General features: G+C 37.7%; 1 protein-coding gene across 1 annotated transcript; it reads right to left on the minus strand.

Annotated features, from left to right (window-relative positions):
* Positions 1 to 21,149: 21,149 nt before the first annotated feature.
* Positions 21,150 to 23,770, minus strand: LOC147880644 (uncharacterized). The gene has a single exon (XM_087370988.1). It carries the CDS (start codon positions 23,624 to 23,626, stop codon positions 22,028 to 22,030), a length of 1,599 nt encoding a protein of 532 aa, XP_087227114.1. The 5' UTR covers positions 23,627 to 23,770; the 3' UTR covers positions 21,150 to 22,027.
* Between the last annotated feature and the right edge of the window lie 561 nt (positions 23,771 to 24,331).

Raw genomic sequence — 24,331 nt, forward strand, 5'->3', positions numbered from 1 at the left:
CATTCACTCGATGTTAGTCAAGGACATGAATCTACTATAATAATAAGGAAATATATATTCCAACATACTTAGAGAAGTTGTATCTTTGAAGGAAATAATTTATAAAATAAAAGACATTTTTTTCTATTGCATATACTTGATTATGGTAATTTTTGTGTGAACCTTGGGTTTTGGAGTGCATGTGAGGTGTATTTGGGGTCTTTGCTCTTCTTCCACCCATAGGGCTACTGCATCAATTCTTATTGCAACCAATATACAATAATTGTGTAAGTATGAATAAAATAACTACAAGGCATTCAATAGATGAAAACAAAGCAATAGTATTCTTATTTCACTATAAAAAGGATAACAAACCATTTCTCTGAATGTGAGTGGTCTAAACATTGCAAAGTTGGATATTAGAAAGAAGGGCTTGACTAATTCTCATATCTCATGATCCTAAAGCCAAGGAATTTAGTGGCTCTTTCTTGGACCCTTTCTTTTGCAATCACATGATCAAAACTAAAAAGCCCTAGCACTTTTACACTTATAACTTGGATCTCCTACTCTTCTCCATGCCTCCTATATTTCACTATAAAAAGAATAACCAAACCATTTCTCTGAATGTGAGTGGTCTAAACATTGCAATGTTGGGTATTAGAAAGAAGGGCTTGACTAATTCTCACATCTCATGTTTCTAAAGCCAAGGAATTTAGCGGCTCTTTCTTGGCCTTTCTTTTGCAATTGCATGATCAAAACTCAAAACCCTAGCAATTTTACACTTATAACTTGGATCTACTACACTTCTCCATGCCTCCTATATTTTAGGCTTGTATTTTCAAGATACACTTCAACCCTCAATGTGAGAGCCTCTACCCCACCCCCATTGCAAATCTAAAAATAAAAAAGAGATAAAAGGTTTTGATTTGCATTAATGCCCATGATGAGATTCAAGACTTTTTAATAAGAGGCTAAATGCTTAGGGTTTTAGAGCAAGTTGGAGATTCAAAGATATTAGAAAGAAGAATCAAAGAGAGGATGGAGATGAGCAAGATCTCTAAGGTAAAAGTTTGAAAGTATTGGGTATTTTTAGTTTTATTTGTGGAATTGTGTAAGAAAGCAACCCAAAAAGGGCCAATAAGACCCTAGAGTCTTAAAGCATGAGATCCGAGAACTAACCAGGCCATTCCTTGTTATATAAAATTGGAGCAATGATCTAATTTTAAAATTGACACTACCATAGAACTACTATCATTTTCTTTCAATCTAAGGAATGTATTATAGTTATTTTCTTTCAATCTAAGGAATGCAGTATAGTTATATTTACTCATTAGATTATTATTGCACAAAGGTTGCTCCATGATAAGCTTGTTATGGCTCTACATACGTAAACAAAGTCAATGTTAACTAAACAAAATTAGGTGCAAGTAATAGAAAATAAATGTATTCAAATTATTAGGCATGTGTAATAGAAAACAAATATATTTATGTATCAATTGTCTGCTTTAAGGAGAGAAACTTCTGTAAGTACATTAGAAGTCACCTCTTTTGTTTGTTAGGATAGTGTATAATTAGCAATCCTTCTAATAAAACAAGGGAAATAATGATAAAAATAATTCACTCCCTTATAGTGTCCCTTCCTAGCCACTAACCCAAAGCCAAGAGCCAAATCATGGATGGGATATCAACGTCCATTATCTTTCCATTTTTGGAAACTCATGTCAACCATGAAAATAAAGCTACACATGGGTATGATAAAGGCAAGAACAACTTTTGTGGAAGATGAGAGAGTCACTCAAGAATGGGTAAATCTCCTCATTAAGGGATAATACCCACTTGCATTATCAATTCCCAATGTGGACAAGAAGTTACATGTAGGTACAATAAAAACTAATAAAAAGTTTTGTATTATTCTTTAATCAAGTATTACACCTAGTTGGATCAAGCACTTAGTTTATAAAATCATTCGCATCCTCACATGTTGTCATATGTGCAGTACTTTCCAATCAAAATTTCTTTATGAAGTGGAATGGTTGTATTCTCAAAGGTGCAAGGCTTAGTCTTACCTTGACATTGATGTGAAGAACCTTCCATTTGTGGATATGGTACACTGTTATTTTACATTTAAGACAAGTCATGAAAACCATCAAAGTACAATTGCATTCTACTATTTTGAAAAATACATAGGCACACACAAAATGTGCACATTTGAAGGTTCTTCATCCTCCTCTTCCATTTTCTTTTATTCTTACACGTTCACTTCTTTTATTATGCTTAACTTTTTATGACTTAAGTGCCTCGTTCATGTCCTTCCAAAGGGACTTGATTTGTCTTCTATCCTTGTATTCCACAATAGATTCATTTGCCACTATTAGACCCATGAATACTTTACAATTGTCATGACTAATCATGAAAGGAATTTGAAGTTAATGAGAAGTGAACACAACATAGTAGTAAGGCTAGAATCCACCAGCATTATATCCTTTTGAGAGCTTTGTTGTTTTGAAGGAGCTCTCTTAACTTTAGAGTAGGGGTGCCATTATAAGGATGCCTTTTGAGAACTTTGTATTGTTTTGAAGGAGCTCTATCACCTTTAGTGTAGGGGTGCCATTATAAGGACACCTTATTTCATTTTTGTTTAGGGGAAGGTACATTGGGCCCAAATTAGGGATCGATGATTATAATGAGCATTGTTAAAGTTGCCTCCACATGGCACCACCAAGAAAATGACCTCAATATGAGTAGTAAGGGGCTATGCAAGTAGAGCCAAAATAAATAATGGTTGAGCAATGAGAATACAAGCTGACACCACTTGATATCCTCAAATCTTATTCTCCATAACAAAAGAGGAAAATCAATAATGACATCAAATATATAGGGAGAAGTTATTGTCAATGCAAACATTATACTTAACTTCTTCAAGAACTATTTTACATATTGGAGAATTTGGTACCGAAATGAAACTATGCACCCAAATCATGTATTTAATGTAAAATCTCAAGTCCCAAAGATATTTAAGCATAGGATAAGCTAACTGATATGCATGCACAACATTATGGGTGTTCAAGATGTTTCCTGAACACCTACGTTGGAAGTTTGACACCTAGTAATATCAATGTAAATGGTGGAAAGAGTTCATACAACAAGTTGAACAACCAACTTGTTTAAAAGTGCATAATTAGTAGATGACAACTAATAATGCCACATTGTAGGCAAGTTTAGGCTCAACATTGACACATTAATTATTTGAAAGTTGGTTACAAAGGATGGGTGACTAAAAAAGGGGAGTTTATCCAAATTTTGGCCAACAAATTTTAGCCCCACCAAGTGATCAATACAACCAAGCTAGCTAAAGAGGATTAATTGATAAAAGTTGCCTTTCTTAGATGCTAAAATAGAAATATCCCTCTTCTCATAAAAAAAAGAAAAAGAAAAATCATGGGTCTGATTTGTCCTAGGAGAGTTAGGGCTCACTGATGATCAAAACTGTAGTAATGGATAAGCACATCTACCAAGTGATGGATAGATTGAGCTCATTGATGCTCGAAAATGAACAAAAAGCTATAGACATTGAGACTTGTACAAGAGAGGTTGAGTTTGGACTAGAACAACATGATCTTAAGGGAAGGCTAAGGGATCATGCTAAGAATTCTCAATTATATAGGGTTAGAAGATATTGATTGAAATTAGAATATGACTCAAGAGAATTAGAGGGATGAATATCCATGACGATTTTTATCCCAACCCCTAATGTGTGACACCTAGCATGTAATATGGGAGTGTAGAGTGGCTTCATTAGCAAGTTGTCCCATTGAACTATTTGTCTACCATGAAAAGCCTCTATGCTCATTAAGTGGCTGACTTAATGAAAAATAGTAGATGGTTGCAAAAAACAAATTCTCTTTGCTGAAGTGGAAGTACTTGCTAAAGAAAAGATGGAAAATATCTCTTGACCCATTAAATCTATTGAATATAGTGATTATAGATATGTATGTGTGTGGAAGTCTCAGGATCTTTTGGATTGTTCCAAAGTTATGTCACTTTGGTTATTATAAAAAAATATTGAATAATGTTGGAGGAGCTATCATAGTCATATGGAATCACAAGGCCACTTAGGAAGCGAGATATAGTTATCCTATGATGTGAAATCTCCCTGGATTTGGATTGTTTCTTATAAGAATATGATACAAAATGAAAATCTAGCATAAAGTTGTATCCAAAAATTGTCTTTAACCTAGAATCACCCCCCAAAATTGCATTACAAAATTTGATAAGTTGTGGATTTTTGGACAAGTTGTCTCTAAGTTATGATAGCTTCTGGCTTAATATCCTAGTAAGATATTTGAAAGTTTTCTTCACTCCATTTCAATGGTGAACACACAATTTTGCTTCATAGGCCCAATTGCATAGCATATGTTGGGCTGCATTTTTTGAATCAATCACATTATTTTGTTGATATAATGTAGGATTCTCAAAAGCATCACTCTCGCAAATTTTGCTACCAAGCATGCCAACTTGCCAACTACTTATCAATATAGTGTAGATTTCTCAAAACGATCAATCTCCATCACTCTTTTTTCTTCCTCATACCCACCCATAGTGCTTTCAAGATGTTTGCATCAAACTCACATTCTTTATCTTTCAAAACATGAGTTTAGATTATTGATCTAAAGACATTGTAAAGTTAGACACATGACTTTTGGTGTGACATCATGAAAGGGAATTGGTGGATGAACTATTAGTCATGTATATCATTGTGTAAAACATTTCTTCCCAAAAAAATTTGGGCATGTTCTTAGTCTGCTTCATGATCCTTGCACATGCAACTATCACGTAGTCCTAGTATTCAACAACACTATTTTTATATTTAGTTTTATTACACCAAAATTTGTATGCAAGTATCCCATGGCTTACAAAACTCAATATATATCCTTAATATTTCTTATTAGCCATTTTCAAATTGGAATAATCTATTTCAACAACAACTGATTGAGCTTTTTCAATCACTAGTGCCATAGAATAGGGCTATTTTTCAATCACTAGTGCCATAGTCATAAATTAGGGTGTTTGGTCCCCATTATGCATAAACACTTACCTAGGGTTACTATTGGTTCCATATATTAGGGCTATTATTCCCCACCATGCATACACACTTACCTAGGGCTACCTCTACAAAGATCATGAAAAAGGACAATCTTTGATGTGTTGCCTAAGTATCCCTTCATTTGTAAATAAGACAACAATCTTATCATCAAATAAAATATTATTCTTCCAATATGATTGCTATCGAGCTGTTAAAAGTTCACTGCTAGGCTAGGCACAACTCAAGCTCCACATATTGTATTGATTTATATGGTAAACAGATAAATTTGAAATGTTAGCAATTGATGGTGCTCACTAAGATGAATATCTAGTGCATCCTTGGTTGGAATAATGAGCTTGAGCCAGTCTTTTTTTACAAGGTATGTTCTATGAGGCACCCAAATCTACTATTAAATGTATCTAGTATACTCTTTGTTTATAAGTAGAGTATTGAATAGGCTGTAATAATGTGTTTTATGCCCCTAAATGGATTTGTTAGATCTATAGGCACACTTGACATTTTATAGAACATATTTTGAGGTGTGTCTCACTTTTCTGACCATTTTGAAGTGTATAGTATTAATCTCTCTAGTACAGTCTCTATTTATAAGTAGAGTTGTCTATAGGCTAGCACTAATGTGTTTGTGTCCCTATATGGATTTATTAGCTCTATAGGCACAGCCGAAATTTTACCAAACATATTATGAATAAGTACACTCTCTATTAAGTAGAGTTTTGAATACGCTGGGACAAATGTGATTGATGTCCCTATTGGATTAGTTAGCTCTATAGGCACACTTGACATTTTACAAAACATAATGTTAGGTGTGACTCATTTGTTTGACCATTTTGAGCATGCATAGTACTAATCTTTAGCTTTGTTGAATCTTAGGCTTGATCACAAAATTTTTAACAATATCTAATGTAGTTTGGCATAGTTAAAGCATTTCACCTTGCTTTAAATTTGCATATAGGCTTCTACTTTGGATTTGATTTCTACTATTTCTAAAGTTAATTCCATTTGTTATGTCAACCAAGCTTGGACAATGAATCACATTATTGGGCTTCATATTATGGCCCTTGCTTTTTAAATGTTTAGCACACATCCTTGCAACTAATTCTCCATCCTTATAGTCTTCTTATGTGTTTTTGCATTGACCCTTGAATAAAAATGTTAGCCAACTCTTTTGATGTGATTGCAATGCCTCTATAATGTGTAGGCCTTTGAACTAGGGCAGTGAACTATGTAGAGTTTATGCAATAAAAAAAAATTCCTCCATTTCAAAGTCTTTTTCTATTGGTCTATCATGTAAAACCTTCATGTATGATCCATGATTGCATTACCATCTCTCATTTTAAAGTTTTGAAATCCAGGACTTGAGATCTAGATGGTTAATGAGGGTCTTCCATCACACCTTGAGCTCAATGTGGACCATATTATAGATTCTTAGACTAATGCAAATATTATAAATGCCTCTGACTAATGCACCACCTATGCAAATATTGTATTCCAACATGTTGTAAAACTGAGAGTGTTCTTTGCATTCTCATCTTGAGGTGTGTCTTCATCTATATCCTTTGTTTCACGAATGATAAGATTCCATAGCTTTCTCCATGGTGAAATGATAATTAATTTTCATTATGAAGGCCAATGTCCTAAATCCAATATCCATGGATATCTTTTCAAATGAAGGACTAGGTTTTTAGAAGTTGATCCAATGGTTTTAGATCTCATTAACTTATGGAACAACACATCCAATCTTTGAAAATAAGACTCGAGTCATATCCCAATATTCATGCATGAATATATCTTCCTTAGTCTTTGCAATGAAATAAACCTTGCAGAGAACATAAACTCTTATATTTATTGATATAATCTAGAGGATTATTTGAGTGTCTGCATTTTGGTGGTTGAAATGCATAATTTACATTTATCTTATAAGATCAAGGTGAAGCTTCTGAAGATAGTGTGCGCCATGCCGTATGCAATTTCATTTCTTTTGAAATAATTGCCTTCTTTTTGTTATATATGAAGTTTCATTTTGTATTAACATTTTAACTTCTCCTTTCCATTTGCTCGTGATGATCATTATACTACATAGTTAGGGACATAGGTTTGGGTCATACATGCTCTACCCCATGATAAAAAGATACTACTAGGGCCATATAATCCTACATAGTTAGGGACATAGGTTTTTGTCATACATGCTCTACCCCATGATAAAAAGATACTAATAGGGCCATAGAATCCTACCAAGACACCCTGGAGTCAAGATTAATGTAGGAGAGGAAGACAAACCATGAACTAGTCAATACACAAGCTCTTGGTAAAGTGCCACTCATACTATGGATATTTTCAAGATACAATGAATGTGAAATTGTTATTCATAGTGCAATTGAAGCTATCTTTACTCACATGTTGAGTTTGATGAAGATGCAAGCATGGTTGCATGTGATTGCAACACCACAAAGGTAGATGTTTGTAATGTAGATATCTAGTGGGCTTGTTGTAATTGTGGATGGGCCTAAAAAGGAAAAAAATTCAAGCACCAACTGAAGGTGATAATGCTTGATGGAATACCTTTTGATATAGTCTTTGAGGATGTGAAGAAGAAATGCAATTAAACCCTATACATACCATGTAGGCATCTTATAGTAACATGTAACTTCCTTTCATTAGTCGAACTTGATATACATCCTTGAAAATTCCATGTGTTTGCCTTGTGCAAGTTCTATGAGAGAAATACATTTAAGTAAATGAAGATTACATAGGTGAGACTAGAGGCAAGCAACCTAGTGTTCATACTGAGTGTATGATTGTAAACATGTCCAACACTGATGTCTCTCCAAAAATGTGCATGGGATTGTCTAATTGAAATGGTTTAACATACTAAAACTTCCTTTGCATGAAATACCACAACTATAATATCATTTTATTGATGTGTTCACTCATTGCACAAAGCAAGTGCACACCATAGCCCACCATATTATGTGATTATTATTTGCATAGGTTGATGTCATTATGTGGAGGAGATCAATTCCATTTAAAAAAATCAATTCTTGCATCCAAGCTCTAAGCCATGGAGAATGTTCTTGCATGGTATATCCAAAGACATTAGGGGAGAATTGGGGTCTCAAAAGGGCCTCATAAGGAATGGGTTAAGAAATGGATTAGGCCTAATGCAAGTCCTCTTATGGGGTCCAAGGGAGTCCTAACCCCCCCTACCTAGGTGGGTTAAGCCCAGTTGATCTCACCTCTTATACCTCTTACACCTAGGAGGGGGCCACCTCTTACACTAATGAGGGGGCACTTTCAAGAAAGTCAAAATTTTGAATTTTGAATTTGAATTCACTCTCTCTCCCTCCTCCCCCCATCCTCCAAAGTCAAACTTTTGAATTTTAAAATTTGAATTTAAATTTCCTTCTCCTCCCCCCATCCTCCTCCTTGTCTCCCTCCTACCTCTTCCTCTTCCACATGTCCTGTTCCTCCTACCTCTTCCTCTTCCACACGCCCCTACCTCCCTCCTCCCTCCCCCCCTCCTCCTCCCTTTGTCCACATGCCTCCTCCTCCCTCCTCCCACATGCATCCTTCTCCTCCCCTTGCTGCTTTTTCCTCCTCCTCCCTCGTCCCACATGCGTCCTCCTCCTCCCCCCCCTGTTGCTTTTTCCTGCTCCTCCTCCTCCCTCATGCTCATCCATTCTCATCTTCTCTCATGCTCATGCCTACTCCTCCTTCCTCCTACTCATGCAAGCTCCTCTTGCCTCATGCTCACATGTGCTCTTGTTGCTTCTACTCCTCCTACTCATGCGTATTCATCTGCCTTCATCCTCACACCTAGTCCTTCACTTGCTTCTCCTCCCTCGTAATCATTCATTGTCCTTCTCATCCCTCCTCAAACATCACCTACCTTCTATCATGTCCTATCACAGTCTCTGTAAACTCTGCGACTATTGATGGCACCATTTGTGGAGATCTCCCATCTTACCATGTGACCGTACAGTTGCAGGATCAATATGTGATCCATGATTGTTTTTTTAAAGAAAAGAAGCATCTTGAACCTCAGTAGGTGATCTAAAGAGGAGAATATGAGATAAAATGTTAATTTCATAGTGTTTCAACGTAATTTCGTACTTTGGATTATCCACAGTGGTGCATTGCTTTTCCTAAGGTTCCCTTAGTTGTTCTTTCAAGACCTTCATGGAGGATGATATGAGAATGGTGGGCATGGATGATATGGACTCCTCATATTGAAAGACACAAAGTCATGCATGAGCAAGTTGTTTTGGAGGTGATGTAGGACTTGAAAGGAATGGTGATGCAAACGAGATGCCTGGAGCTTGTGATGCTGCTAATGTAAGTTTTAAAGCTCAAAAGTTTATTAAAGAAGAAGAATTCACATGATGCATTACATCTATTAAAATTTAAATTTCTAAAATGATGTTTCTTGATATGTGTAGTAGCAAAGCACGAATGGAGAATCTATCCATTTGGAACAAGAAGGCATGGAGAATTCACAGCATTGACCCAAGGCAACCTACGTGATCCATTCCAATGTGTTGTACATGAGATTATAAGAACTTACAAGTTGAATGTGAGATTCCAAATAGCATAGTGGTCTTTCTAAGGACTTAGTCGAGGATTCAAAGACCTATTATTGGTGTATTAGAGTTGAAGAAGAAGAGAAATAGGCTATGAAGCCTCTTTGTAATACAATTTTAAATACAAACACCTATTTCTAATAATATTCTTCTATCTAAAGCAAAACAATTTCATGTATCTATGGCCAAATGGTTAATCTTTTGTTATGTCTATTTTAATTATTTGTTGTTTTTAATATTGCATCTTTTTTTATATCAGCTTACACACAAAAGTTATATCACATTTTGATGTAACTTACAAGTCAATAAAATGTTGTTTACTAAGTTTGGCCATTCCAATACATATATAGAAGGGATTTGACCATGGCACCACATTGATTAGATGGAGTGTTTAAAAACCAAAATTTGAGATTTTCCTACATCACCTTGTAAAGGATTAATGCATTTCTTGATTTTCTATGAAGAAATAGAGATTTTGAAGGGGTAGATGAAGAAATTTGACAACTTTGGCGATTTCAATGTCAATTTTTGGCAAATGTAGGAGGAATTTGATTGCGGCGGAGAAGGCAAAGTTGGTCGGGACATCATGGGGTGTCCAAAAATGCCAAAACCCACCATGGTGTGAATTTGGCCATTTGGACACCCTCCAAATGGCCAAATTCGCACCATGGTGGGTTTTTGCAATTTTGGACACCCCATGACATCTTGACCAACTTTGTCTTCACTGCCATGGTCGAATTCCTTCAACATTTGCCAAAAACGGACATTGGAATGGCCCAAATTGTCAAATTCCTTCATCTACCTAATTGAAATCCATGTGTCTTTATAGATGCATTAACTTCAACATAGATAAACATGGAAAAGAAAATATTTACAAAGTAACTTAGCAAATGACGGTTGGTCAATATAACAACTTATGTGCCTTGTAGCACAGCTCTAGTAAGACCCTTAGGCAATATATTCTCTATATAATTTCTTGCGCTTTGGAGGAACCTTGTAGGTTGGCTATGTCAATGTAAATTTTAATTTAATCCAGAAGACTTTGATTGTTTACTACATCACCTTGTAAATTTTCATTTTCTTTGTTTATCTTACCTTTGGAGCCACCTTTTAGGTTGGCTATGTCAATGAAATATTTGATTTCATATCACTAACTCACCTTGAAATAATTTGATGCATTACATGAGAAAATATATATTTTGAAGAGGAATCTAAAAATTTCATTTTTTATGTTTTCTTAGTCATGGAGGTTGGCTATGTCCATGTATCTTTTATTTTAATTTTTAGGTTTGTTACTATATCACCTTGTAAAGGATTGATGCACTTCATAATTTCCTATGAAGAATTATAGATTTTGAAGAGATAGATGAAGGAGTTTGACAACTTCGGCCATTTTGATGTCCATTTTTGGTAAATAAAGGAGGAATTTGACGCTCCAGATGGCCAAATTTGTGCCGTGGCAGGTTTGTGCATTTTTGGACACCCCATGATGTCCTGACCAACTTTGCCTTCTATGCCATGGTCAAATTCCTCCTACATTTGCAAAAAAAGGTCACTAAAATTACCAAACTTGGTCGAGAGTATTATTTTGACTTGGAATATTCATAATATTTTCCTAAATTAGTTTTACAAATATATATATACAAGTAATAGAACTTAATTGCATGGAATATGGAGAGAATAGTAAAATAGCTATAACTTTTGTGCTATAGCTCCGATTGCAAATTTTTTAAGTTCAAAATCGAGAGCATGAGTAGCTCTATGATATTTGATTGTAAAAATATGGTCTACTTTTCCCCGAATGTTCAAATTCAATGTAGAAGACCTTCAAAAATCAATCACAAGTTGAGGGGGTCATAATTTATAATTACTCTGGATACAAATAAAGGAAAAGGGACAAGTTTACATCTAAAATGTTCACCTCTCTACACAACAAACTTGGAGGTGGTGTATTCAATACTCTACAATTCAAAGCGACATTACCTTATATTGAATTAACAACACATTCAAAATTTCAACCATGACTCAATCAAAATTATTGCTTATGACATGGTATCTTGCAAGGAAGGTATGTGATAAAATGTACATTTTTGTATTATAATCTCTCCATTCAAATACAAAGACTCTTCATAGCCTATACCTCCTCTTTGCTACCTCTAATACATAGAAAAAGAGGCTTTTGAAATCCCCAAGTAAGATCCTAATACTAATACCATTAAGGCTCTCCTCTCAAGATAGCCAGGCACAAAGTTTTTTACACCATTGCTAATGGGATACAATGCAATAGGGGAAGCCATGTGATGTGGATCACAATGATCAAGCTGTCAATACTTTGATGCACTTCAGTAGTTAAGTAGGCCATTCTAAAAATTGGATGTGGAAGACCACAACGTATCCTCCTGCTTGACTAATATAGTGCACTAATGAGTGATCTCAAATACCTTTTGCATCAATTCAACAACCATTACATTAGTAGACCTAACAAAGCACATTACATTAAAAGACCATAAAATATAAATCAATACATAGGATGCTTACCATCATGGCATTGTCTCCTTTAATGATGCAAGCAAGGAAAATATGTATAAACTGTAAACTTTAGACATGAAAACTTTAGGCATGAAAACTTTATACATATTACCTGAAAACTTTGGACATGAAACCACATAATAAAACCATCAATTCTTTTAATGTCCTCCAAGTCATGAAGAAAACCTATGCAAATTCCAAAATGCCCAACCTACAATTTATGGACAGCTTGTACTAGTCAAACACATTGTTTGATGTTGCATGAGGGATAAAATGGACATTTTCATGCATTTCTCTTTATTCTTGCCTGCTATTTCACCATTTCAAGTAAAGTTGAAGGACTATACATTTCTTTTTCCATGACTAAAAGGTATTCCTGCACATAACTTACAGACAGTCCATTGTCAGTTATATCACTTCCCATTCCTATGTTAAAATAGGATCTTGTAAAGAAGATAGGCAAGGAAGGTACATAGTCTAAGAAATACATCCTTCCTCTTGGGAAGCTTATGTGGACCCTTGGCAAAACCTTCCATGACTATCTAGTTAGTCAAACTGTAAGTTCAAGTCATCCAATATATTTTTCATGTTCTAGAACGCACTAGAGCTCACAATATTGTCAATTTTTATCACTTTCTTCCTGACCATGCCTCTAGAACACACTAGAGCTCACAATATTGCCATCTTTTGGCCAATTTGGTCACTTTGTTCCTGACCATGCCTCTATAAAACACTCGAGCTCACAATATTACCAGCTTGTGTCACTTTCTTCCTGCCTATGCCTCCAGAACACACGAGCTCACAACATTACCACCTTGTGTCACTTTGTTCCAAACCATGCCTGCTGGGAAAACAATAGTTGTGGGTGAGAAAAGAGCAGTTGTATCCTATATGAGAAGGAAAAGAAAGAGGGAAAAAGCTCCTGTAGGAGAGCAAAGAGTTGCTGTACAATGGAGGGACAGGGAAGTTGGACCAGAGCAAAGGAGCAAAGAAAGGGGGCAGACCTACATTAGGCTAGAGGAAAAAAGAAATTCATCCAAAAGGTCCCACAATGGAGGGAGAGGGAAGTTGGACCAGAGCAGAGGAGTAGAGAAAGGGGGTAGACCTGCAGTAGGCTAGAGGAAAAAAGAAATTTGTCCAAAAGGTCTCACAATGGAGGGAGAGGGCAGTTGGACCAGAGCAGAGGAGCAAAGAAAGAGGGAGCAGACTTGCAACACACCTAAGGAGAAGAGAAATTCACCCACAAGGGCCCACAAAGACATAAATGAGATTTGGGGATGATTTGGGGTGGGTGCACATGGGAGGGTGGTCAAGCACGGGTAAGGGGGGGAGGATGGTTTGGGTGGTCCCCAATGTAAGACGAATAGCCAATAGGGGATCTTTGCATGCCTGCCATCCCTCCACCTCAACATACCATTACCCCACACAAAGGAGCTCTCTCATTGGTACACCTCAAATCCCTCTCTAATCCCTTGAAATTAGGAAACACTAATTGGGGGCCCTTTTGAGACCCCATTTCTTCCCTAATGGCTCATCCTTTTATGAAGAAGAGTTCCACATAGCACCACAGAAAGGTGGTGGACAATCAATTGACATGTGGCGGATTGGATAGGCTACTCATGAGCACCATGTGGGCAAATAAGTAAATCCACTAGTAGATGACATGTGGCAAGTTGTTGGCCACATCCTCACGCACAAGACAACTACTATTTGATAGATTACATTAGCCATTAAAAAAAGACCTATGGTAGCCTCAAATCTTAATACATGGAGCTACCATATTAGCATGCCACATCATAAGATCATCACTAGAGGAGTATGTCAACCCAAAATAATGTTATCTAGGTTTAATCAAGATAATTAGACCAAGATACCTCAATTAAACTAACTAGATGTTATCCAATTAGGTCCAATTTCGTAAAAGCCTAAAATTGGTTCACACAAAGGCATGTATTAAAGATTAAAAAGCATTGAATTTCCCTATTTTACCCTCATTTTGAAAGACGATAATGTGGAAGGATCAAGGAGAGAGAGATAGAGGAGTGCACAAGTGATACCTAACTATATGCTAATTTGCATTCAAATGTTATCATCATAACCACCTCCTAATCCCATTGTAGCCATCCAAGTTCACATAAAATGAGCACAGAGAAAAATCAATTCTTTTATTTTACTCATCGACACGTAGTCTAGCTATAGACTAGCATATCCATAGAGGAAATTCAACTCCCCCAATCCTAGTGAGCCATTTTCCATATCACCCGATTTGTTCCCATTGGCGTTAGTCCCCTTAGATCTATCATTGGTATACACACATTCATACATATAGCATTCCACCTAGTATCTTTGGATTTGGTAGTTCATCATAGAGTGTTACACTTGGAAGGGTGATCTTCCTTGAATTTAGGATAGTTGCACATTTGCACACACATACCACCCATGCACAATCAACTACATTTGCACACATGCCACCCATGCACATTTGCACAATCAACTACATTTGTCGACAAGCCTCTTGGCTATTATTGACACAAATTATCATCATCTTCTTATAAGCTTTATCTTTGTCACAAACTTGGTCTTGGACCCATGACTTGGATCATAGATTGGATGCTTTAGCATAAGCCCCATAGTAGTAGCTAGAGCATATTAAGCCCTAGAGTGGAAGATCACACACAATGTTGAAACTATCCACTTGCACATGGGTAAGCTACCTCCAGCATGGAGCTATTCACATCACACAATTGATAATACACTAGTCATGACTCTAGATGAGATTAATGAGTGGAAAGAGAACCTACTTAAGCCTTTCATTGCCAAAAAGTATGTACAAATTTACGATGCCAACTCAGACCTCATTGGTCTTGAGTAATTGGATGTAGATTCATCATATGCTAGCATCCCCTACATCACTTTGTCCACATCAACTATGTAGTCTCCTATGACCCAACATCATATGACGAAGATTACTCTATTGTAGCATACCTCATTCATTGCTGTCAGTTCTTTTGCCTTGGTGGCACACTTGTTTGTCACACCCTTCTGAATTATATCTTCATAGCCACACTTATGACATGTTCAACTTTGATATGTTTAACACACAATCACACATGGTAGTCATTCACACAATCATCTTTCAATCGACAAATCTTTGGTCTAGATGGAATCTTATCTATCGGCAATTTTTCCTCTTCCCTTCAGCCTACTTCACGGGCTTAGTTTCGAAAAGTGAAGGATGACCTTCAACTTAAGAGGGGGAAATGCACATTTATGTATAGAATCTAAATTGTATGTATTCTACAGGCTTCCAGTACATAGTCATTATGATCACACATGCACATACTATGATTTTTTAAAGTTTTCTTTTTAACCTTGGTTGCACTATATGTAGCACAACAAAATCACAAAAAAGATATTTTACATGCACCCTCTACTTACCCATCGTCAGGATGGTGGAAATTGCACCATATCATAAAGGGCATAGGGGCAAACCCCAACCCTAACCCTAAGGGGTTCTCATGTATGTATTCATGATTATGATCAATAAAACATAGTGTACAGTTACTATGTTGTGCACTCCACTCTCTCTCGATGATCGTCCAACACTTAACATTGGACCCATATTTTAAGATCAAAAGAGTAATCTTTGGGAACATTTATTCACTCCATGGTGTATTGCAAAGCTAAGACTTCACATAATGCCAAGCCTGCTATAGGAAGTGGAAAAATGGCACACGATAAAAAGTATAATGGCATGCTACGATAAAGCTCATTGAATGGTGAATCACAAAGCCACATTATGCTTCTTTCTCTGTTTAGGAGTGTAAATACATTGTCCTCAACTTTATGCAATGCACAAAATATTTCATGATGGTATTCGCTATGTAATTTACAAATTTCTATGTCATATTAAAAGAAGGGTTCTAACCCCTAGACTTTTAAACCCTATGTCCCAAACCCTTGGATCCTACACCTAAGACCCTATACCTCAAAGCCTCTACATTATACCCTAGACTCTTGAAACCTTAAACCTTAAACCTTAAACCCTAGACCCTCTAGTCTTAGACCTAAACCCTTGACGTTACACCTAAAACCTAAAACTTCAATGCTAAACTTTGACCTATATCTTACACCTTTAGACCCTAGACTCTAGACAATACACTAGAGACTCTAAACCCTAAACCCTATTCAAAAATAAATGATAGACAACCTAGAACCTAGACCCTTGAATTGTATACCTTAAACCTTAGAGCTTAGGCCCTAGGTTTAGATTCTATACTTGAGGAACTACACCCTATATCCTTAACTTTAATATCTTTGCAGTATTTGTAATAAGAATCAATTATTTAGTATTCTTTTAGGTACAATAAAAAAGTAAATTTCCTATTTACTTTCCCTACAATGTATTCCATTAGTGAGTTAGTAAGTGAACTATGCAAAGCAATTCAATAGATGAATTGTTGAAAGCAAGTCATCACGTATAATATGCTTCCTTATGAATGGATTTTTATAGTCACAAATCTATCAAGTATAATTATCTCCTCCTATAAAACTTAATCAAAGTACAAGCTAAAAGAATCAATGTCACTTCTCAAAATAATGATTATTGGAATGCTTTTGTTGTCTGAATCCAAACATATCCATCAATCTAGTAATAGACAATAAATTAGAGGGTTATAAAGGTATTCTACTTATATCAACTTGATTGTAGGTCATAATGACTGTGCTACTCATTAGAATGATTATAGGTCATAATGACTGTGCTACTCATTAGAATGTTAAGCAAGGTACTCTCTGCTAGCCCATAATATCTACACCTTGCCAACTAGGTGAAGAACGACCTCGAAACGTTTAACTCAATGGAAATTTTGAGAAAAATAGGCCAAGCAATTCAGTTTTATGTTCAACATGTTCATGCAAAACCTAGCTTGATGACCTTGTGATCCAGATACTTGCATATACTAAATTCTTTGATTTGTTTAAAGAAACACATCCACTATTGCTCAGAAAGGTCTTTAAAAATTCCATACAAGTGCACTCTTGCAAATCTTATGTTGTATTCCAGAAGGTCCTCCCAATATATCTTGCATGGTTACTAAACTCTTACACTGCTATTCCAAAAAACGAACTTGTTAGTGATCCCTTTGTGAGTCCTAATTTCTAATAGTGAATGTATGTACTTGTCTCTGATAGTTCTCCACTTAAGGTCATAAATGAAAAGGTCCTTTACACTATTAGTCCTCCAAAAATCCTTTCCAAATAGTCACAAGTAGATACCTATGCACACAATGATCTCCCTAGTATGTACACTTAGGCAAATAGCAGCAAATGAAAGCACAAACCTTTGGATTTGATGACATTTTATCTATGTGAATAAGAGAGGAAAAATAAAATGTTATTCAGAAAAAAAAATTATGAATAAGAGAGGGAAAAATGTTGGATTCATTTTAATTCATAAAATCCACACTTTGCCCTTTTTTGTGTGTTGATTTTAACAACATTCGAGCAAATTAATGCAACATAGTTCATGATTATGCTCCAAAAGCAGAATTTGAAGCCAACATAAGCATACTTGAAGCTAGAACAAGCATTCATATCTGCAAATGAAGTCATTGTTGAAGTAGAGGAAATGAAGAGGGTATACTTCTTAGTTAACAAACATATTTTGTTCTCTAATGTTATCACTCTTTACAATTTGGATTGTTGGTTTTCTTTGTAGTGTGTTTTGATGTCATAGTATAGGTTGGCATAGAAAATATATAATCATGACTTCTGCAACCTGCTATTGAAAAGGATGAGTTATCCAACAAAGGATTCAGCCCTTGCACATTATTCACTTTGTTATAAGACGATGAGCTTGTACTATTTCATAATAAATTAAGTCCTAAAAGTTTTGCCTTTGGACTTGCATTAAGGGCATTTTGAAAGAGGGATTCTAGCACAAAAAAAGCTTTGCTTTGCAAGCTCTCAATATCAGCGTAGAGAATGAGCCACTTCCAAGTATCTTAGTATATACCTTCATAAGACTAGAATATATCCAATCTTACAAATTAATTTTTTTAATAGAATAAGCAAAAGAACAAAGGAAATTTCTTTAAAGAAATGAGTATATGAGAAAAATAGAAAGAAGAAGAATAACTTAGTAAGCAAAGCTATACTTATGTCCTCGTCAGTACCCAAGCATAAGTTGCCATTTGGGTAATTCAAAAGATTCCAAAATCTCTTGGGTAAACCGAATGCTTACTAAGCTTTGAAATCACCACCAAACCACAAAAAATTTGAAAGCAAAAAGGAAGAAATAAGCATAAAATTAGAAGAAGAAATGCGGAGAGAGAGAAAGAGAGTTAAATTAGGTTAAATCTCCACCACAACCCAAGCTAACCTTGCAAAATTTTAAATTGCAAAAGAAGAAGAAAGAAACAACAATTGTGCTAACACAAGGAAACAATATAAACCAACGCAAGGAAACAATATAAACCAACGTACTTATAAAACAACAAATTAAACTTCATTATTATTGTGTAATTAGTTGGTTATTTATTTATTTATTTCAAATGTATATTTAAAAAAATATATAAAACAAGAAGTGGGAGAAAAAACATAAAAAGCAAAATTATATTTATATTATATACATACACACACATAGCATAACTAAACTAAACACGTACCTAAGAGTACAAGAATTCCAAAAATAGAACAAATCTAAGAATTAAAAAGAAAATGGGCTAATGAAGCTCCCCACTTTGGATTTTGATTTTACGTCCAACGATCCAAAACATACCCAAAGCCAAAATTCCAAAGATATAACGACTACAATGAAGGACAGAGTGGAGTTTCTTCATTACTTTTGTTGTATTATAGCCTTTTCTAAGAAGTAATAGAATTAAATGACTAAATTGAGAGATAAATGCACTCTTGTGCAAAGAGAGAGAACCTATACAATTAGGAAGTAATCACTCCAAATTTAGCCATATCAGAGATAATCAATGTGAAGCATTTGTATGATATTCAACGTAATGTACTCAAGCTCATAGATATTAACTTCTAAACTTCCAAGAATCTTCGTATTACCTTATCCATATACTCTTGCAAGGAGACACTAAGTGAGTCTTTGTCGCCTCAAGAATTCTTGCATAGAAACTACTACTAGACTTTCGAGTGTTTGCATTTCAAAGAAGTCTTCTATATTTCAAGTGTGTGATATTCGTAAAAATATAATCGAGAGTCAAGGGTTTCCTCTTTATATTTTCATTTTAAAACTTAGTATGTATGTGCTCTTCACCAAAAGTTCAAAAAGAAAAATTGACGACTTTGCTATATTCCCAACGCCAATAGAAAAAGTCTCTATTCATAATATAATTATGCTAGACCTTATTCGATTATTGATCTATAAAAGTGAGAAGTTAGCAAATTATTCTAGTTGCAAATATAGCTCTCACAAAGGTTACTTTGTCAAATGCACACCCTAAATGAGTACAAGGGAGATTCTAGTGGTCTCTTTGATCTTGACATCTCTATGCTACATCTCACTCCTCTAGCACTTGAATCTAGGAAGTCACCATCTCAATAGGCCTTTTTCCTTTGTTGAAGGAGATTTCCATGCTTGGCCTTGTTGTCACAATTGGATAAGTCACCATCCCAGAAGAGGAAGGACGATAGTGGCTGATGCAAAGGGACAAATAAGGCCTCCCTTGGTGAGGAGCTTTGATTGGGTCTAGGCATGCTCCGACCATTCAATGCCTCCTCTTGTTGCTCCTTTGCCTCTTGATGGGCCTGCTCAAGCTTTGCTTTAAAAAGGAACATATGGCTGCTGCTACTGAATTCTGAGCATGGCTATCCATCCTTTGCTTGCTTGCTTTTGTTGTCACTACTTTAAGCCTTCCATGAACTGTCATGTAGTAACGTTGTCTATCCTGAAACCATCCAAGCCCTGAGTAGGTCCCCGCATGAGCTGAGCTAAGTCTACTACCTGAATTGAAGTCAGTAGAGCATTCTGCGTTGTTTTGTCTTTCTTCACAAAGCATACTAGTTGATGCATAGTGGTCGCTTTCTCAAGGCTCTAAAAGTCTTCTACTTGCTCGTCAAAGTTCGCACCTAAGCCCACTTTGCAAACCTCCAAAAATAGCAAGGAGGGTGGGATCTTCACCACTACCAAAGGTCTCCCCACCCAAGGCAAGGTCTCACACTCTCTCACTCAAAGAACAGGAAGTGACATAGGAAGCAAGAGAATCTAAGCCCTCCTCTCAAAACTCTGCAATACAGGATGCTTGCTTCCAAAGTTAACTCACAGAAGACAAAAGAAAAGGCAGGAAGAATTTCACTCTCTCAAACTTGTTGCTCAAAACAAGATCTCACGCTGTTTCCTCGCACATTTTCATCATTGCAATGAAGTGTAGAATTGAACACTGGGTTTAGATTTGGAAGACAATATGCAAGGATCTCCCGTTTAGAATCTTAACAAAAAGGAGACAAATACAAGATGAAGGAACCACGTTCCCAAATCAACATAACTAAGGTCCTCATGGAGAAGCAGAGGGCTAAGGCTTAGGCCTATGAGTACAAATTATCAAGAGCATGGAAATGCCACAATCACATAACTATTCAATTCCATAGAATTAGTTCATAAGGGCTCTTGTGAAGGGCTTACCACAGTGGCTGCTTGTTTCTCTGGAGATTTCCAAGTACAAAAGAGGTTCGGTTGGGTCGAGATAACAAGTAGAACTGAGGTTTGCTATTTGTTCTTTTGCAGCAGCACTAATATTTTTTCAATGTAGTAAGCTTCACATATAGTTTTGGCCTCTATGATAAGGTTCAGCTCAAGATGATAGTGCACAGGAAACGTTCAGCTTTGGCCTTTTAACAGATAAATTTTCACGTATGGATACACATCAATGCTAGTCCATATCAGACAGCTGTTCCTCGAAAAATATATGAGGCAGCAGTAAAAAGGCATCAGGGAAGCAAGCGATAGCCTACAGGAAGCTATTTGAAAGCGCTTGGGTTGAGAAACAGGGTGGTGATCGGTAGCACCTAAACTTTCGATAAGTTTTCGTTATCCTTGAAATGGTAATGAATGTCACAATCAAGCTGTATAGTGGCCTGAAGAGCTCAGGCAATTCCAATGGCATAAAGTGCATGGTAGAACAGGTGAATCAACACCTGCATTTTTTCGTTTCCGTCTTTGATCCTAAACATGCTCTCCATATGTTACAGGTTATCATCTTCAGATGGGCAGGAAGACTCTATCAATACAATGAATTGTTTACTGTTCAACAAAAGGGAAAAGAGCTCTCATTAGCTCTTCCACAGATAAGGGCTGTTGAATTGCATTTCCATTCTTACAGTAAGCTAACCATGCCAGGAATATGTATTAAATAGGCTTCATTGCAGGCCACCCGATACACATATGTCTAATCTGTGTGTATGAAAACCTTCGATATCTGGGAGAGCACATTCAACCTCAATTGAATTTACTGTCAGTTTCCAATATTAAGGAAAAAACATAGTGGTGCTTCTTATTCCGCTATTGTCGATTGAACAATGGGGAAATCTGCTATGATAAACTCAAACGAGAGTTTTTATAAGACTTCGGAGGATGAGCCCTGTTTATTCGGCTCCCTCTCTGGGCAAGAACTTCAAGACAAAGTCTTCGATGATGCAGGAACCAAAAACTTGAAGAATGATCAAAGCAGAGTCGTTAAGGCTGCGTTCTTGACTTCCACAAAGCTTGCAGTCCTTAATCTCAGTCCCAGCACAACATTTGAATTTGTTGTTCATCTTACATGGTCTGCAACAAGAGAATTGGACGGTATCAAGTGTAAAGATGACATTGGTCACCTCACCCAGTGACTCTGCGATCTCTCTCCAGAATTCCCTCCATAATGACCCTTTTCCTGTAGTCTTCCGGACGAATATCGACCTTGCCGATTGCAGAACTTACGCTTCTGTTCTCGCCCTTCTGGTTTGTCTTTCCTGTAAGCTCTCTATGCTGCACTCTAGCAATGATCGGCTTATCGCCAACAAAGAGCGGAATCACAAACCACCAGCATACCATTGCTACAACTGCAATAATCCGTCCCACAAACAAGCCAGCCAACCCTATCAAGAGTCCAACTGCTGCCAAGGACACTCTGATTCTAGACCACTTTTGCAGTTCCTGCTCCACGCGAGAGACGTTTGGTTCACGGTGCACAGGCATCTGTTGGCTCGGATCTTGCGAAGGTGCTCCGGAGCGCTTCTCTTCCGAGAGCTCGCCCATGCGTAAAACTTGGTTATTGGAAGAAGGAGGTGAATTGAAAGCGGAGAAGGGCCGATCTCTGGCAGCAGGCAGTCGCTCAAGTGCACGAGGGGGACTGGCCTGCGGAGAAGGACTCTCTTTCTTTGCGTTTTTCGGGCACTTGAATTTGAATTTGCTGTGTTTCTTCTTACTGGGACTGGACAGGGGGCTCTCTCCGATGTTGGGCGTTGCAGGACGAGGAGAGGAAGGCGAAGAGCCAGTCATTGGAGTGGCAGCGATCCGGTGAGAGGATTTTGGGGATTGAGGAGACGCTTTGGTTTCTGTCACAGGCATCGGATTGGAGATCTCCATCGTCTGAGACTGAGGTAGAGGAAGGGGTGCAACTTTGACCGACGAAGTATCCCTCGCGAGACGAACCGTCTGCGCAAAGCCGCAAGCCATAGCCAGGGACATGGTCGCTCCGGTTAAGGCGATCTTCCCCACAGCCAGAGCTCCGGTAGTGGCTACCGCTAATGCAGCTCTCGTCACAGCTAGAAGCGTTGCTCGATCGAACGTCGAAGCCCAGCTGCTACGCTCTATTCTTCCGTCACTGCCTTTGGATTCAAAGCTCGCATCAATGCCTTTCGATTCAGAGTTCGATTCAGAGCTCGCATTGACCGGTTTTGCCTCATTCAAGCTCTCGCCCGATCCTGCATGCTGTCGTTGCTCCTCCTCCTCTTCCGGGATCAAGAGCTCCGCAGCCTCCGGCTCTGTCTCAGCGTCGGCGCTAGCCTCCTGGATAGATGCAAGCTCCTCTACTTTCTGGATCTGCGAAGAGCTCAGCCTCGGCGAGGAGGGAATAATGACGGGCACCAGATTGTTGTGCGATCCAGGGGCGAATTTCACTCCCGCAGCCGGGGCGCCGGTCTGCGCAGACACTTGCTGGCGCTTCTCGGAGAGCTCCGCGTAGACCTGGGCGAATTGTTCGAGCCCGGTGTCGGAGAAGGAGTTGCTCTTGGAAGAAGAGGGACGCCGCAATTTTCGACGGAAAAACGAGCGATGGCGACGAGGGGTGGGGGGGGGGAGGGGCATGGAAGGCAGCGGGTGGTCGGAAGGCAACTGGAGCTGAATGGTGGGAGGAGAAGGGGGAGGAGGAAGCAAGGGGGAAGGGGAGGAGATGCGAGGGCGAGAGGGGCGGGGAAGGAGGCCACAACAACGCATCAATGGGAGGGAGGAGGGAGGCGATTCAAGGAGAGAGAGGCGATGGAGGATGGAGCTATGGTGATTGTGGAGATGGAGGACGAAGCTCTACTGTTAGTGTGGCTATGGCGGACTGAGCTCTGAAGCTTTGGCTATGGCGATTGAGCTCAGAGCCTCAAAATGAAGAAGATGACTCAAAATGTCAACCTTTGTAACACGTCCCAAAACCGCTAAACCGCTCATTTATTTATTGCCCCTCAGCGGTTTTCTTTTGACCCATTCCAAACCCCCCCCCCCCCCCCTCTCCTAAAGTCCCTTGGTCAAGCAAAGCAAGCCCCTCATCAAACAAACATTTCTATGAGAATACAACATTTCTCTCAGTCTACACAAAGCCTTTCTCTCTGCCTGCTTTCTGTGTGCTTTCCTTACACTGCTTTCTTTGTCCTTTCCTCAAAGTTCCTTGGTCACCACTTTTCTAATCTCTCATCACCATATCGTGGGCTTTGTCCTCTCTTGGAATGAAGTATCTCTCCCCCAAACAAAATGTTTATGCCAAATTCCCACGTGCGCAGCAGTGCCCGCACATGTACTTCTCCACACATAGAAACCTCTGGCTTTCGCAGAGAATTGCATTTTTGTCCGAACTTGGAATGAAGAATCTATAAAATGTTTACCGATCGAGGCATCATTCCGAGAGAAGAAGTTCTGCTTTTGTAGATATGGAAA

This window comes from Dipteris shenzhenensis, chromosome 32 (genome assembly GCF_047967505.1).
Source record: "Dipteris shenzhenensis isolate YYH24624 ecotype China chromosome 32, Dip_SZ_1.0, whole genome shotgun sequence".
NCBI lineage: Eukaryota > Viridiplantae > Streptophyta > Polypodiopsida > Gleicheniales > Dipteridaceae > Dipteris > Dipteris shenzhenensis.

Bases quoted from the DNA above. Each gene is read 5' to 3' on its own strand.
- LOC147880644 (XM_087370988.1), bottom strand. From the start codon at position 23,626: ATGCGTTGTTGTGGCCTCCTTCCCCGCCCCTCTCGCCCTCGCATCTCC.